The sequence below is a fragment of the Vigna unguiculata genome, chromosome 4, assembly GCF_037176805.1.
Source record: "Vigna unguiculata cultivar grain cowpea cultivar isolate G323 ecotype 2 chromosome 4, ASM3717680v1, whole genome shotgun sequence".
In the NCBI taxonomy this organism is placed as follows: domain Eukaryota; kingdom Viridiplantae; phylum Streptophyta; class Magnoliopsida; order Fabales; family Fabaceae; genus Vigna; species Vigna unguiculata.
The window spans coordinates 43044589-43061506 of record NC_140795.1 but is presented as its reverse complement, the minus strand read 5'-3'; the positions used below and the strand labels follow the sequence as shown (position 1 = coordinate 43061506).

The 16918-nt window shown below is 30.3% G+C and overlaps 1 protein-coding gene across 1 annotated transcript; it reads left to right on the top strand.

Moving 5' to 3' along the window:
* The first annotated feature begins 1697 nt into the window (after positions 1-1697).
* Positions 1698-5272, top strand: LOC114180852 (uncharacterized). The gene is made up of 3 exons (XM_085672821.1): positions 1698-2839; positions 3557-4099; positions 4935-5272. The coding sequence occupies exons 1-3, from the start codon at positions 1862-1864 to the stop codon at positions 5067-5069; spliced, it is 1656 nt and encodes a 551-aa protein (XP_085528947.1). The 5' UTR covers positions 1698-1861; the 3' UTR covers positions 5070-5272.
* The last annotated feature ends 11646 nt before the right edge of the window (positions 5273-16918 follow it).

Sequence of the window (16918 nt, the reverse complement as noted above, 5' to 3'; positions counted from 1 at the left end):
TTTGAAATTTATAAATGTTATGCATTGTATTTTTATTTGAATTTATAGTTAAAATTTGTTGTTAAATATTAAAATTTTCTTTTTGTAAATACTCACGGGTACCCATATATATATATATATATATATATATATATATATATATATATATATATATATATATATATATATATATATATGGATTTAAAAAAAAAAATATGGATACCCGTATAACAGATATCCACACGGAGAAGTTACTACTCGTACCATACCTGCCCCGTTAACATCCCTACTTGGAACTAAACATTGGTAAAAAGATTATACAACTTTCAAACTATAAATGTTTTAATCAATAGAATCTTAAACTCTACAATAATAGTTATTTACTGACTAAAAAACTAATGAACAATTAAATTATTTATTATAATTTTTTGTCATGAAAAAAAAAATTTATGAACAACTTTAACGATGAACACACTACTTAGATAAAACAAATATTTAATAAATTCTAAAGACATTCTTTAAACCAGAATTCTATTTTTTAAAATCAAATATCTTTTATATTTATTTATTGAAATATTTAAGAGACCTAATTATCAAAATTAAAAACATCAAGAATACCCAAACTAGTAATTAGCAAGGATATATAGCAAACTATTATTTGATGATAAAAGAAAAAACAATACTATCTTTGTTAAGAGAAAGTCCATCACTCAGGATTTTAATTAAATGTTAAAGAAAAACTATAAACATGGTAACATATGTCGTTTGTAAGATAATAGTTTTAATACAACAACAAATGTAAAATGTAAAATGCAAATGTTTTATTTGTAACAAAGTCTTATAATTTTGAATGATAAACTATTGATATTCTCAATTAATTAATAGATATAAATTTAAGTTAACTTCGTACAATTCATTCATATTTATGTTTATTTTATATTGTAGAAAATGTCTATGACTTTCATGTGTCAAAAGGATATTTTGCATGCACGATCAAATCCAATAAATTCTTGGACAAAGAGCTAAAATTACGTTGACTATTTCTTCACATAAGTAAAAACTCTAGAAAGATGATCAACTTTGTATGACTCTACACTTTTGACAAATAGAAGTAAAAAGACATATTATCTTATGAGAGATAAGTATATCTAGTTAATGTGCAGTTATGTAAAAGATTAGATCACTTGATGTTACATAATGCATCTATTACAATCAAGCTTATTAAAAGCAATAATATCATTAAGAAAAAATTAAATCATCCCCGTAGATGATAAAAATCAAACGATGGAGTACTTAAGACAAAATAAAAAAATATTAATTCGAGTATTCAGTGAAACATAAATATTTAATAAAAATTCAATTAAAAATAACCAAATTTATAAAGTAATTGAAATTTAATTGAATCTTATCATTATTGTAGAATATGACAAGTTCATTGTTAAATATTGTAGAATCTACAACATATATATTCATATTTGATTCATACAAAGAATACACAATTATATAATTTAGTCATTGTTAATTAATTCATATTTATTTTAATTATATATGTGTGTTGTATTTTGACTATATATGAAACAGTGGATAATGTCATCATATATTCCTATGACAAATATTTTTCACCATTGATTGAAACAATGTCCATTTTAAGCGCATTTAACTTCGCTTTGTGTCGCAACAAACTTTGCTCAGAAGCACAAACACCAAGAAGAAACAAACATAGTAATACCTTCTTATTCTCTCTCTCTCCTTTAGGCTGATCCGAACAATTCTGAGTTTGAATGTCTGTTCCATGATCACCTTTCTCCATTTCAACACTTGTGAGTAAAAATAGTAAAGCAACAACCTGAGGAATTGAAGAAGAACCTGGAACAATATTCAAATGCCCTCTTTTTCCAAGCCACGCATCATCACTTGGTTGATCCTCATCATGATTGTGTTATACATCCTTTACTCTTCCAATTTTCTTCTCTTAACGAGGAGCAAGAAAGATTGTTCCAACTCCATTCGTTTGGAGGCCTCCTCCGAAGAACAACCTAATAACACGTCGTCAACTACAAACACTGTCGAGAGAGAAAGCGATGAAGATGAGAAACCAGGTGAGGAAAAGAACGAAAAGGAGGATGAAGATGAGGAAGAAGGGATAGCAAAGAAGAAAAAGGTAGTAGAAGAAGAAGGGATAGCAGAGAAGAAAAAAGTAGTAGAAGAAGAGGAAGAGGAAGAAGAAGAGAAAATACCCTATGATGAGTTGTCTCAGAGACAAGACACCAACGTTGAACACATTGTTTTTGGGATTGCTGCTTCATCGAATTTGTGGGAAACAAGAAAAGAATACATTAAGGTGTGGTGGAAGCCTAATAAAACAAGAGGGGTGGTGTGGTTAGATAGCAAAGTGAAGGTTAAAGCAAATGAAGGGTTGCCACAACTTCGAATTTCTGGGGACACAAGTAAATTGAAATACACGAATAGTCAAGGGCAAAGGTCTGCATTGAGGATTTCGAGGGTGGTGACAGAAACATTGAGGCTTGGACTGAAGAATGTGAGATGGTTCATGATGGGAGATGATGACACAGTGTTTATTGTGGATAATGTGGTTAGGGTTCTTTCCAAATATGATCATACTCAGTTCTATTACGTTGGTAGTTCTTCTGAGAGCCATGTTCAGAACATTCATTTCTCATATGCTATGGCGTATGGTGGAGGAGGATTTGCCATAAGCTACCCTTTAGCGAAGGAGCTTGCAAAGATGCAAGATCGTTGCATTCAACGATATCCTGCTTTGTACGGAAGTGATGATAGAATGCAAGCTTGCATGGCGGAACTAGGGGTGCCCATAACTAGGGAACAAGGCTTTCATCAGGTAATTATTTGTTCCATTCATTTCATTCTCAACTCAAAACTTTAGGGTGTACATTTAGGTCTGCCTCACACTTGACCTGCAAGATACGAGCTAGACTGATTCGTCTTGTTTTAAAAGTGAGGACTCAAAAGTTTGGACCGCTTTGCATAGATTTTGACATGTTGGTCGACATTTTTTTTTATACTTTTTGTGATAAAGCTTTGAATGTTTTATAAATTTAAATTTTTTTAAGAAGTTCATAAAATTAAATAGAGACTTTAGGGGAATTGAATAATAAATTGATAATTCAACATTTTCATAATCATATTCATACTTTGACATGTATCATGAATTCTTGAAATTTTAGCACTTTAAAAAATACATAACACTTATACTCATACGAGAATTTGTAACGTCCAAGCAAAAGTTCAGAAAGAAAATTACAATCATCAATCATAAACAACTGCAATCTTTTTAATGAGGGTCAGAGGCTAGTATGTTCCAACTTGTCCTTGACCCGTGCAGGCTGAGGCGCTATAGGCTAACAGGCCTAAAATATTGACCCGTCCCACATTTTTCTTGCGGGCTTGCAGGTCGGTCCGTCTCGCTTTGTCATCTCTAGTTCTTACCGTTCTTACCAAAATTTCATTATAAAGTAATTAATGGTATAATCTTGGGGGATTTTGATTCTCTATATACTTTGTTGAAGGAACTGAAACTTGTGTGTTTCTAATGCAGTACGACGTGTATGGCGATCTCCTAGGTCTTCTAGGGGCACATCCCGTGACTCCATTACTGACATTACACCACATCGATCTGGTGCAACCAATATTCCCAATGATGAATCGAGTAGAATCCCTGAAACACCTGATGAAATCAGTTAAGCAAGACTCAGGTAGCATAATGCAGCAATCAATCTGCTATGACGAGAAGAGATTCTGGTCGATCTCGATTTCATGGGGCTTTGTGGTACAAGTTTTGAGAGGGGTGTTATCTCCCAGAGAGTTCGAAATGCCAACGCGAACCTTTCTAAATTGGTACAAAAAAGCTGATTACACTGCATACTCATTCAACACTAGACCTGTCACCAAAAACCCTTGTCAGAAAGCTTTCCTTTTCTACATGAACAGAACACGATACGATCCAGTTAGAAAGAAAATTTTTGGCACTTATTCTCGCTTCAAAACCAGATCTCCTGAATGCTCATGGGAAATCCAATCGCCAGAGACTATCGATAACATTATAGTTTCGAAAAAACCAGATCCTCTTCGATGGCAAAGGGTAAGAATGTTGGTTTTTTAATCACGTTAAAATATTTGTTTGGATGAAACATTTTAGAAATTAAGAATAGATTAGGGGGGGAAAAATTGCTTTGACACATTTATCCACTCATTTAACACATTGTTTTTTATTTTCTATTATAAAAATGATGTCAAAAGTGTTGCGGGTTGCACAATAGTCCTGTGGCAGAGGCCAAGTGGACCAAGTCATAATCAAATTATATCGCTTGCGCTGTTATACTCTTAAGTAAAAGAGTTGCGCCTTGACTAATGGCTATAGCTTTTGGTTTAGTGAAAATGCTCGATCTAACAATTGATATCAGAGCCAAGGTTACGAGATAAAAATTAGTTTATTTTTTATACATAATTAATTTTGTGCAATAAATAGTTACATTTAAAAAAAATTATAATCTTAATACAAAAGATATTAGTTTTATTAATATGTTCATATTATTTGAACTCCTTTAATATGTAATTAATTTTCAAGTAAACGTTTTATCCTTTATTTTTTTTTATAAATTTACAAATTTTGTTAATTCATTTAAAGTTAATTGCATATTATTTTTTTTAATAAATACGTCTTTTATCATATTAATTATCAAGAAAATTTAAATAAACTTACAAAATTAGAATTGTTGCTTTAATAATATAATTTTTTATTGTATTAAAAACGAAATATATTAACATTTTTATTATTGAATCAATTACTAATTTTAAATATTTATAGAGAAACTTATCTATGTATATATCATTTGTTTATTTTCAATGATACTTAATTTGCTAAACATTGAAATTAACCCTCTTATTAATGAAAGATATGAATTTTGTTTTTGCAGTCAACAAGGAGAGATTGTTGTAGGGTTCTACCCACACAAGAAAACTCAACTATGTCTTTATGGGTGGGCCAGTGTGAAGAAGGAGAGGTTAGTGAATTAGATTTAGATGAAAAAGAGATTCCAGATTTCGACTAATAGCCATCTTAATTAGTTTTGTTTTTTTAAATAAACATTTAATAGTAATGGATTGTATTAAGAAGTAAAAAAGAAGTATATAAAAGGATAGCTGCTTTTAATTTAGAATTTTACTTTACATTAAAATTTCGTTATTAGTATTTAGATTTTGCACCGTTTAGATTCATGATTAGGATAGTTTTACTTGAATTTGGTACTTCCAAAACGTGTTTTCTTTAATAAGTATGCAAGAAGGTACTTATGATATTAATATCTCAATAAATTAAACCCTTTTGAAATGTATTTGTATGAAGCCAATCTATGTGTCCTACGTGCAAACATTATTCCCTTGATCATATGTGCATTCCACATATAGATAAGACAATTATTTAAATTGGGTGATTAAAAATATGTTGAAATATATTATGTTATTATTTAAAACAATATTTTAATGATATAATATAACAATTGGCTTGTGTTTTTTTTTTCTTAAATGGATTTGAGAAAGTAAATTTTTAAAAAGGAGAGATGAGACTTGAGTTGTTTAGATTAAGAAAAAGACGATGTGTAGGAAGAAAATTAAGAGAAAAGTTTATGAAAGTTAATGAATGATGTGATGAGTTTAATAAATTAAAAAAGTTATTTAATTGATAAAATTAGATAATTATTATTTTATTCTTAATCATAAAAATAATTTAAATAAAATATAATTAATTAAATAAATATAAATAATATTTATACTTCTTGTGGTTTTTATTTATTTTGTAAATAATTCTTTTATTATAGATAGTTATTTTAGTTTAAAAAATGTTAAATTTATGAAAGAAAAAAAACTGTCAAATGAAAAATGGTTAAATTTAAACTTAAAGGGTAAAAATAATTATTTTAATTTAAAAAATGTTTTTTAAACGGTAAAATTGAAAATAAGATGTGTAAAAGAAAAAGAAAATTCCTTTTATATAATAGAGTAATTTATTATTATATTATGTTTGTTTAAATAATTGAAGATTAAATTTGTAAAAGCTTAAACACAACAACAAAATCTTTAAATAACATTTGATTGTTGAGACAAAAAATAATTACTATATTGACTAATTTATATAACGATTTATAAACTGTTTTTTTTATCTGAAATAGTTCTACTATAGAAAAAAGGTTAATTGGTTTTGAATTAGACCCTAAATGTGTCTTTAATATTAATTATTAAAGTTTTGATTATCGGCAGAAGTATAATATTTAAGTGTGTACGATTTTTTAAGTATATAATATTATATAAGTAATCGATGATTTTGTAATAATGATTTTGTAATATTAGTAAGTTAATATACAAAACAAATTTATATTTATTAAAAATAAGTGGAATAAACGAAGAAAAGAAGAGAAAATAAATGTTAATGAATAAAAATAAATAAAATAAAATAAATATTAGAATAGTTTTATAGAAAACATTTAAAAATAACATTTAGTCTTTAAAAAAATAGATGAAAAATTGTATCATAAAGGATAAATTAGGAATAAGTAATTGTGGATAAAAAAATAGGAAATCTACTTATATATAGTTATAGATTTTTGTTGATAAAAGAAATAATTATGCCACAAGTTAGGATCGACTCAAGAGTAAAACACATAAAACATTCGTTATAGGTTTCCAAAAAAGTAAGTCTTGAAAAAAAAAATTAGTACTAATATTTTTCTATTAAATTAATTATAAAATTATGTTTAAGAAAAACAAAGCCTCAAAACGTATTTTTTAGTACTACCATACCTCAATTAAATTAATTCTAAAATTATGTTTAATAAATAAAAGGCCTCCAATTTTTTTTAATATTAATATACCTATATTAAATTAATTATAACTTTATGTTTGAGAATAAAATTTAATTAAAACATTTTTTCAATAAATTATAATTTTGTTTAGGAAAAAGATAATGATTATTTATTATATTCTCTATAATCAATTTTGATTTGTATTTTCTTCTTTTATATTTATGTGACTTCTCATATAATAGTTTCACTTTCCTTGCTTCTCCTTGTTTTCTTCTATTTTAGAGTTCTTCATTTGAAGTTTCGGACAAATTACATTCCTTAAATCTCATGTTGTTTTTATCCTTATTTCTGATTAGTATGTTTTTCTTTCTATTTGTGTTGATGTTGTTTTTATTTTATTTGTTGAATTTGTATTAGGATCAAAAACACGTTTCTTTTATCCTGTGTTGTTTTTCAGTACTATTTGATTCATGGGTTTTGAGAGTTTTTTTACATATATTTTGATGAAGAACTAAATTTTTTGTTTGAATTGAATTGCAAAACTATTAACTAAGTTAGAGTTTAGTCTTTTGGTAGATAATGGTGATAAAATCTCTAATGAAATAAGTGAGGAACACCAGTTGGAATTGGAAAACAATGTGAGTTAAATTAAATTAATTATGACAATTTGATAGATAATTTTGCATAAAAAGCTCAAAAAATAAATTTTAACTATAAGGTCTCCATTTTAAGTTTATTTTAGGCCTCCCAAACTCTTGAACCATCTTGTCATAAGCATTATTCTTTTACTTTGTTTCTTCTTCAACACTTCCTTGAATTGATAAATATCCTTCTAAGGAGTATATGAACTTAAAAGATTTTAATGTGATTATTAGTGGTAAAAGTTTTTGGATATAAGGATGACTTATGGAAAAAGTTAGAAGGGAAGATCAGAAAGGTTGTGGTTCAACCCCTCCACTAAGAATTTGAAGATATTAGGGGTGATCATGAATTGAATTTTTAATGATCCAATCCACATCCATTTTGGATCCAAATAATTGGATTAGATTTTCGATCCAAATCCATTTTTTCAAAACAAGTAGATTGGATTTTTTAAAAATCCAGATCCAAATATTTAGATCAAATTTAAATCCAGATCTAAATATTTAGATCAAGTTCAAAATCCAAAATCTATTTTTCATAAAATAAATTCAAATTAAATTTTTTAAAACTTGTGTCCATAGGACTGACACCATAGAATTTGACAAATTTTTTGTCTGGGCCAACGAGGCCAAATTTCAGCATGGGATGAACTTGGATGACTTTCGAACAAATTTCGGTCGGGGACGATGGGACCAAATTTGGGCCAAGGTCGACTTGACAAAATTTCAGTCGAGATCGACTTGACTTGATTCGACTGAATTTTGGCCAGGGTCAATTTTGCCTAATACGACCAAATTTTGGCCAAAGCCGACTTGGCCAAATATGGCCACATTTGGGCCAAGGCCTAATAAGTCAAATTTTGGTCAGGGTTTACTCCACTAAATTCGTCGGCCAAGACCGACTTGACTGAACATCCTATGTCCCACGTCTCATGTCCCATGTCTTACGGCTCACGTTTTATGTCTCACGTCCCACGTCTTACGTCTAACGTCCTACGTCTCATGTCCTACTTCCCACGTCCCACGTCTTACGTATCACGCCTCATGTCTCACGTCTCATGTCCCACGTCTCACGTATCACGCCCACGTCTCACCTTTCATATCTCACGTAGCACGTCTCACGTCCCACGTCGCACGTCTCACATTATTGCACTGAAATACTTGATTCTTTCATAAAATAATGGTGCTTTGGTTTACTGGTTGCAGTATAGCTAAGGTTCTTCTTTGTTGTTTATCCTTCTTCAAGTTTCTTATTGATCGAAAGAAGAGAAAAAACATTATTTTACCGGAAGTAGGAAAGCTAACTTTATGCAAGAACAATAATTTGAAGCTTTTGCAGATGTCTACTGTCATTACATGGATGATTTTAGAAAAGTGTTTAGATGTTGGCAGACAATATTTTTTTATTGGTTTTTTGTTCTGACATTCAATATGCGAAGAGATGTGTCACAAAATTCTAATCAAGGGTGGACAAAAGATCCATTTTTTATAATCCAATCTATTTTTTCTATGATCTAATCCATTTAATATCTATTTTATTAAAAATTCAATCCATTTAAAATTCATTTTATTGGATATGGATATCAATCTGATATATATTTTATATATTTTATGAATTAGATATCCATTCTCTAAATCTAGATTTTCAAAATGGATCATCCAAAATATCCAATCCAAATTTTCAGTTTATATTTTTGGTTAGGTTAGGCTAAAAGTTGAGACCGACTAGTCCAAATTTAGTCGTATTTGATTGAGTTGGCGTGACCCTACACAAAATTTGGCCGAATTCTGTCAAGTTGGTCTCAATCGAAATTTGGCCCAACTAGTCTTGGACAAAATTTGGAAGTATTCAGTTGAGTTCACCCCGACCCAAATTTGACTGCATTGGCCTGAGTCGACCTAGACAAAATTTGACCGCATTCGGTCGAGACAACTGCGACCAAAATTTGGTTGTATTCAACCTAGTTGACTCTAGTCAAAATTTGGTCGAATTCAATCGAGTTGGCCCCGATTGAGATTTAGTCGAGTCGACCCTGACCCAAATTTGGTCGTATTTGGCTGAGACGACCTAGGGTGAAATTTGGCCGTATTCAAATGAGTCGGTCACGATCGAAATTTGGCCGTATTCAACTGAGTCGGCCACGACCCAAATTCAGCCGAATTTAGTCGAGTCAGCTCCGGTCAAAATTCGGTCGTGTTGGCCTCGACCAAAATTTGACCGAGTTGGTTTTGACCTGAATTTGGTCGTATTCGACAGAGTCGATCGCGACCGAAATTTGGTCATATTTAGGCGAGTCGGTCCTAACCTAAATTTAGCCAAATTTAGTCGAGTTGGTCATGACTAAAATTTGGTCAAGTCGACACTCTCCCAAATTTAGCCGTATTCAGTCGACTAAGTCCCGAACGAAATTTGACTATATTCAACTTAGTCGGCTGTGATCGAAAATTGGCCATGATCAGTCAAGTTAGTTCCGACCGACGAATTTAGTGGAGTCAACCCTGATCGACATTTGACTGATCAGGACCTGACCCAAATGTGACCATATTTGGCCAAGTCAGCTCTGGCGAAAATTTGGTCGTATTAGGCAAAATCGGCCTTGACCGAAATTCAGTCGAATCCAGTCAAGTCGATCTCGACTGAAATTTTGTCGAGTCGACCTTAACCCAAATTTGGTCATGTCGTCCCCGATCTAAATTCGTTCAAAAGTCATCCAAGTTCATCCCATGCTGAATTTTGGCCTCGTTTTCCTCGACAAAAAATCTGTCAAATTCTGTGGTGTCAGCCCTATCGAAAATCTAATCCACATCCATTTTGGATCCAAATAATGGATTTGGATCCAAATTTGTGTCCATAGAGCTGACACCAAAGAATTTGAAAAATTTGGCCGAATACTTCCAAATTTTGTCCAGGACCAACTGGGTCAAATCTCGATCGGGACCGACTTGACAGAATTTGATCTAATTCGGCCAAATTTTGTACAGGGTCACGCCAACTCAATCAAATACGACTAAATTTGGGCTAGTCTGTCTCAACCTTTAGCCTAACCTAACAAAAAATATAAAGTGAAAATTTGGATTGGATAATTTGGATTATCCATTTTGAAAATCTATATTTCGATAATGGATATCCAATCAATAAAATATATAAAATGTAGATTAAATTGAAATCCAGATCCAATAAAATGGATTTTAAATGGATTGATTTTTTAATAGAATGGATATTAAATGGATTGGATCATAGAAAAAAAATGGATTGGATCATAAAAATTGGATTTTTTACCCATCCTTAGAAGATATAAGATTAATTTGGTCGATTTGAAAAGTTCAGTAAAGAAGTTATGGGTTCAACTCTCCATTAATAAATACTAATAATTAACATTGTCGATAATAGAGAAATTATTACACATATATTTTTTACAATGGTTTTGAAAGGAAAAAGTCATTTTTCATATACCATAAAAAAAATAGATGCATGCAACTAAATTCCTAGAAATAATGAATATATAAAATTGATTAGAACTTACTTATTTGTGTAATTTGAGCCAAATTTGTAGTCTTTATGGGCTTTGAATATTGTAGTGATGTATTCACGTTTTTCATTTTCAATTCTCATTATTTTAAGTCTATGCTTGCTTAAGACTTTATTTTTCTTATTGCAATTAGAAAAGTTATCAGAACAAAACATGTATTATAATAAATATTTAACATTTTATATTGATTATGGGACAAATCAATATTAGTTATAGACAACGTCAATTTTTACCTCCAAGACTTCACGTGTGAATTATCTACAAAATCAACACAAAATATTACTTTATTGAAAAGAGACAGTACCAGTACATACCTCAAAAAGAGATGCTTAATGAGAATTTGATTAAGAGCACTACCTTTTTACTTCCTAATATAAAATGTTGCTTTTGGAGTAAATATCTTATATTTTCCATAATTGTAGTTGGTGGTTGTGTTAATGTTTCATTATTCATTAATCCTACCAACTATTGAAAATAAATCTGAATAATCCATTCAGAGAATATAAATATAGAGAAACCAAAAACTATTTAATTATTGAGATGAAATTAATATTTATCAATAGATCTTCACCATATAAAAGGTAATTATCAAAATAAGATAGTATAAATTACAATACACTATTTTTTTCCTTGTTTTATTTTAATCTATAGCAATTAAAAATATAAGTTTATCATACAAAATGTAAGTTTTTTATAATTTATAAATTCTTATATATACATTTTTACTTTAATCTTGAATTTCCTTCAATCCACTACTGTAGAGATTAATTATGATTGTGAAACTGTAATTGCTTGTTGCCTGAAAACTTTTTGCACACATAATTTCTCTATTAAGTTTAAAATAGTGTAACGCCCAATTGTTTCTATTCATCTTATTTTAAAGGCTGCCCAATCTTTTGGGCCTAAAGAGGGTTGATCCAATCCAATTTCTGACCTAAGGTACCCCAAACCCTAACTTGTGCCCACTTTTTGTAAAAACAGATTCCTCACATCCAGTGGCAGAACAACCTTATGACCGAGGGGAGCCATGGCTCCCCCAAAAGTCTTCAATTTTATCTTTTACATGTATTTAATTATATTATATTATATATATATATATATTTTAATTATATTATACAAAATTTTAAAAGTCTTTAATTATATTATATTATATATATATATATATATATATATATATTAAGTTTTAAAAAATATTTATCATTTTGTTTTTATATATTATTTATTTATGTATTTTTATTGTTTAAAAAATAAAATAAAAATCCATTTTATGGATGCTTGTTAATAAAAAGGAATATGATTTTATCTTTGTACATAAGGTTCTTTCTAAGTAAGTTATCAATAAAGTATGAAAGTAAAAAAGAAAAAAGATAAAAAGATAATCGGGGGAAGAGATTGAAGAATAGATAGATTGATGAATGTATTATCGCAATATATCTCATAAATCAAGATTAGTATTTGATTATGATTTATGTATCTTAAATTTATGATTCTCTTATTCTTATTACGATGTTTTCTCCAACTTAAGTTTTCTCCAAATTAGTATGAATCCTAATCAAGATTTTAGGAATTCTTTCATGATATTGACATGAACCCTAATTATAGTTTTCCTCATATTAGTATAATTATAAATTATGAAATTTAGGAATTTTCTATTTTCAGTTTAAGTTTGTAAAATTTTATGAATGTATCTAAGTTGCATTACAAATTTTGTTACTCATAATAAATTAGTTGAATAGTCTTAAATTAAAATAGAAAGGAAAAATATTAAAAATTGAAGTACATCCGATTGATGTGAAAAAATAATTGAAGTAAAGAAATTGAGAAGTTTATTTATTTAATTAAAAAAAAATATATAAAAAATATTAATTTGGCACCCCTAAAATTTTTATCCAAGTTCCGCCACTGCTCACATCTCTTAGAGCAACTGCCGTCATCCTCTGCTAGGGTTTGGAATCGTCATAGCCTAGCAAGCTCAGCCTCATTCTTCCATTCCGCGTAAGTCTCTCCCAACTCAAGCTCTATGTTCATTTCGTCTCTTCCTTATGTTCTCAGTTAGAGCTTTCTAATGAGCTCGTTTTGAACTTGTCGCACTGTTGTTCAGTTCGCGAAGCTGTTCCTTAAGCTACTGTCCTTCACTGTTCGAGTACCAAAGCCTTAGCTAACGTTTTTCAGGTACGGGGAAGTTAGGGCTTACTGTTTTATTTCGTGTTCTTGTATGCTTGGTCTTGTTTCGTGAGTTAAATGTTGGGTTGCCATTATAAACTGTGTGGGAGCTGTTAAAAACATGTTTTGGTCTGTTTGGATGTATCTGCCTGCGCGAACAATGACGGGTTCTGGTTGTCTCGCCCAAGCAAGTACGTCTCGCCTAGGCGAGATTAGCAGTAACTCGCCCAGTCTGCTTGAGCGAATGGTCGCCCAGGCGACGAGCACCAGTTTTGAACGATAACCCATCTCACTCAGGCGAGGTGGTCTCGCCTAAGCGAGCGGGCGCGATAATGCCACTGTTCCTGACTCGAGCCCTCGCCTAGGCGGAGGGTGCTCGCTTGAGTGAGACTCTTTTGCCTGAGCGAAGGGCTGAGCGAGGAGTATGCATGTTGATGGATTTCTTTGCTCTTGGATGTTGAATGCTTGTATGAATGGTTTATGCCTTTCTAAGTATGAATTGAGTGGCTTTGCATGAATAAGATGGATGATGAATTGTGATTCAGGGCTTTTAACATGATATGAGTATGCTTTTGATATGGGATGATTTATGGAATTAAAATGACGTGTTGGCATGGACTTGGCATGAGACAAGAGTGAAGGTTGGTTAATGAATATGACATGGTGTCGGTATGAAACACACTCCTACTTTCATGGTTTGAGATTTGTGAACGAAAGAGATTGACATGGGATACAACGGAGGATGGAATTGCCAAGGTTGGCATGGGATATTTACATATGTGTTGAATAATTACTTGTTTTGATGATGATATGGTTTGTGGTCAGTGCGTAATTCCTTGGGATCCCTAGGTGGGGTTTTCAGGATCGTGCTTCAGTGGTCGGGACGTAATTCCATGGCCCCTGTTAGTGGGTGTCTATGGTCGTGCCCCATCTGTATAACTTGGTAAGGATTCAAGGTAAGGTTGCATCCTGACACTCTAAGGAGTCAGTTAGTCTCATTTAGAGCAGACTGACTCCTGTGGTGAGAGTAACAGGAGGCCTGAAATTCATTAAGGGCTAACCTTGTGGTGAGGGAAATTGATTCATTGTAACACTTATAACACATAGCTCGGGGGTGAGCAGAGGTATCCACCAAAAGTGCAAGCATCCGCTGAATCCGACCGGGTTATATGTATCCGAATGAGTCGAGTCATGTCTTAGTGTATTGTCTGAGGAGTCATAACATGCTTGGTTGATATGTGTATATGGAACCGTGAAAATATGTTGATTGTATGGATGGAATATTTTGTGCTCTAGCTTACCCTACTTTTATTGTTGTGTGTGTTCTACTGTGTGGTACTCTCTCTTGCGATGATCATCAACTTGTTGGTGTGAGCAGATGCGAGGAACACCCGTGGACAACAGGGAGGTGATGGTTCCGCTGCATAGTCCGCGTGGACTGGGCTTAAATTTCTTTATGGGCTTTTCTTTCGGACTATGGCCCATGTATTTGTTTGTCCTTGGATTCATATACATTTTGTAAACTTTTATCCAGTTTTCTTTTGGACATCGTGGTGTGCATTGGGATGTAAGGAGTTGAGTTTTAAACTCTAGAACTACGCCGTTGTACTATTTGTGTGTGGCGTTCTTTTAATTATGCTTATTAATTAAATGAGACGTTACAAATAGCATATTACTTTTAGAAAATGTTTATAGAATTTTTGTTGCATTATTTTTCTAAAAAACAAATATAAAATTAGTAGATAGTTTAATGGGCTATTATATATGATTTTGACTGTAAATAAATATAAAATATAAAGTCTCACGAATATGTCCTTTTCAGTTTAACAACAGCAATGACTAAATAAATGAATTATAAATACTTTGACAATGACTTAGAATTTAGAAGAGAGTGTGGAAAGACACGCTTCCTTTGTGGACTTGGTTTTGCTGCATACGTAATCCAAACAGCACAATAGGAAATTACCCAATTTTTCACATTAAGAGAAAAAAGTAAAGAGAAAAATTATTAAAAAAATCAGAAGAAGAAAAAAAATATAGTTGTTTGTTATTTGTTGAAATATTTTCTTTAAATTTTTTTTTCATTTTCTTTTAATTTTCTACAGCATAAAATTTCGACTTTTGCATGTCTATATCACTCCCACTTCTACATCTCTGGTTCCTCGTGTCTCACTATCATTAAAATTGTTAACATAGGTTTTATGTAATAAATGGATAAAAAATATCTGTAAAATATAGTATACAAAAAAAAATTGTGGCTGAAATTGAGTTAAAACACCTTTTGTTCTAGCTACTTTTTCATTGTTTAGACAGTTCAACTCATAAATGTATAGGTGGATCCTTTTCATAAAATAAAAATAAAAATAATATTTACAAAAATAAAGCATCGTATTAAAAACATATTATATATATACTAGCATAAATACATCCGCGATAGCGCCTGTGTGTATGTATTTTTTAAATATGTGTGATATTATAGCAGTAGGTGATAATACTGTAATGTTATTAAGTTAATATATAAACTAAAATTATATATTTATATTTATTAAAAATAAAGTGAAATATATAAGAACATATGATAGAATAATCGTTGATAAATAAAGAAAAAAGAGAAGAAGGAGAGATAGCCGATTTTATAAAAAATTTGTAAAAGTAATGGTCTATTTTTAAAAATTTAATAAATTATTATATTTAAAGGGTAAAATTGATATTTTGAAATATGGATACAAAAAAAAGGAATCCCCTTTATATATTGTTATATATATATATATATATATATATATATATATATATATATATATATATATATATATATTACTTTTATTTTTTAAAGTTGGCCAAAATGATATTGAGATAAAACTAAAATAATTTAGTTTATTTAAAACACTCATGAAATCAAACTAACAATAATTTATTACATATTTTTCAAATTGAGCTTAATCGATGTATTTATTGTCCATCTCATACCAATGTCCCTACTCAGTGTCCCCTCATCATTGACTTCTATAATATGGCAGTCAAGTTATCAATAGGCTACATGAAAATGTAAATTAAATACTTCTAACTTAATAAAAAAGTCCAAAAAAATGACAATAATCAAATTAATATCTATAAAGTGATAGTTATTGTGGATATCATTCTTTTTCTTAATGAAAATGCTAAAAAAGTATTACATATAGTATAATAAATTACTTGAGTTGTGTTTCAAATTTTGGTATATAATTCAATAGATTAATTTTTTTTAGTTAAGTTCTCCTTCTATACTTAGTTGACTATGGATTGGATTTTTCAAAATCCAAATTAGGTCTAATAAAATAGATTAGATCTATAATTTAGATTCATTTTAACTAGATCAAATTATATTTGAATTTTTTTCAAACCAATTTAAACTATGTAGATCGAATTCACTTTGTCTATCCCTTACTAATCTTCTTCGTATAAACAAAGTCTCAATCACAATGAATGAATAAAGAAAATGAAGTGTTTCATATACAACAACACTTCTAGACAATACAATTATTGACAGCATTTTCTTCGAAGGAACAGTGTGAACCTCGAATTTCAAAGACGACACGGTTCTCTTCTCACGGCGTGAATAACAAACAAAATTTGTACTAAAGTTGTGTAGACCGTACCATACTACATAGTCTTTTTTTTTTTCTATCTGAAAACACATTTTATAAATACAACTATTTGCAAAATTATACTATAAAGTAGTTGACTTGACTTGATTTGGCCAGACCCCACACGTTATCGTTGGTCTATAAAT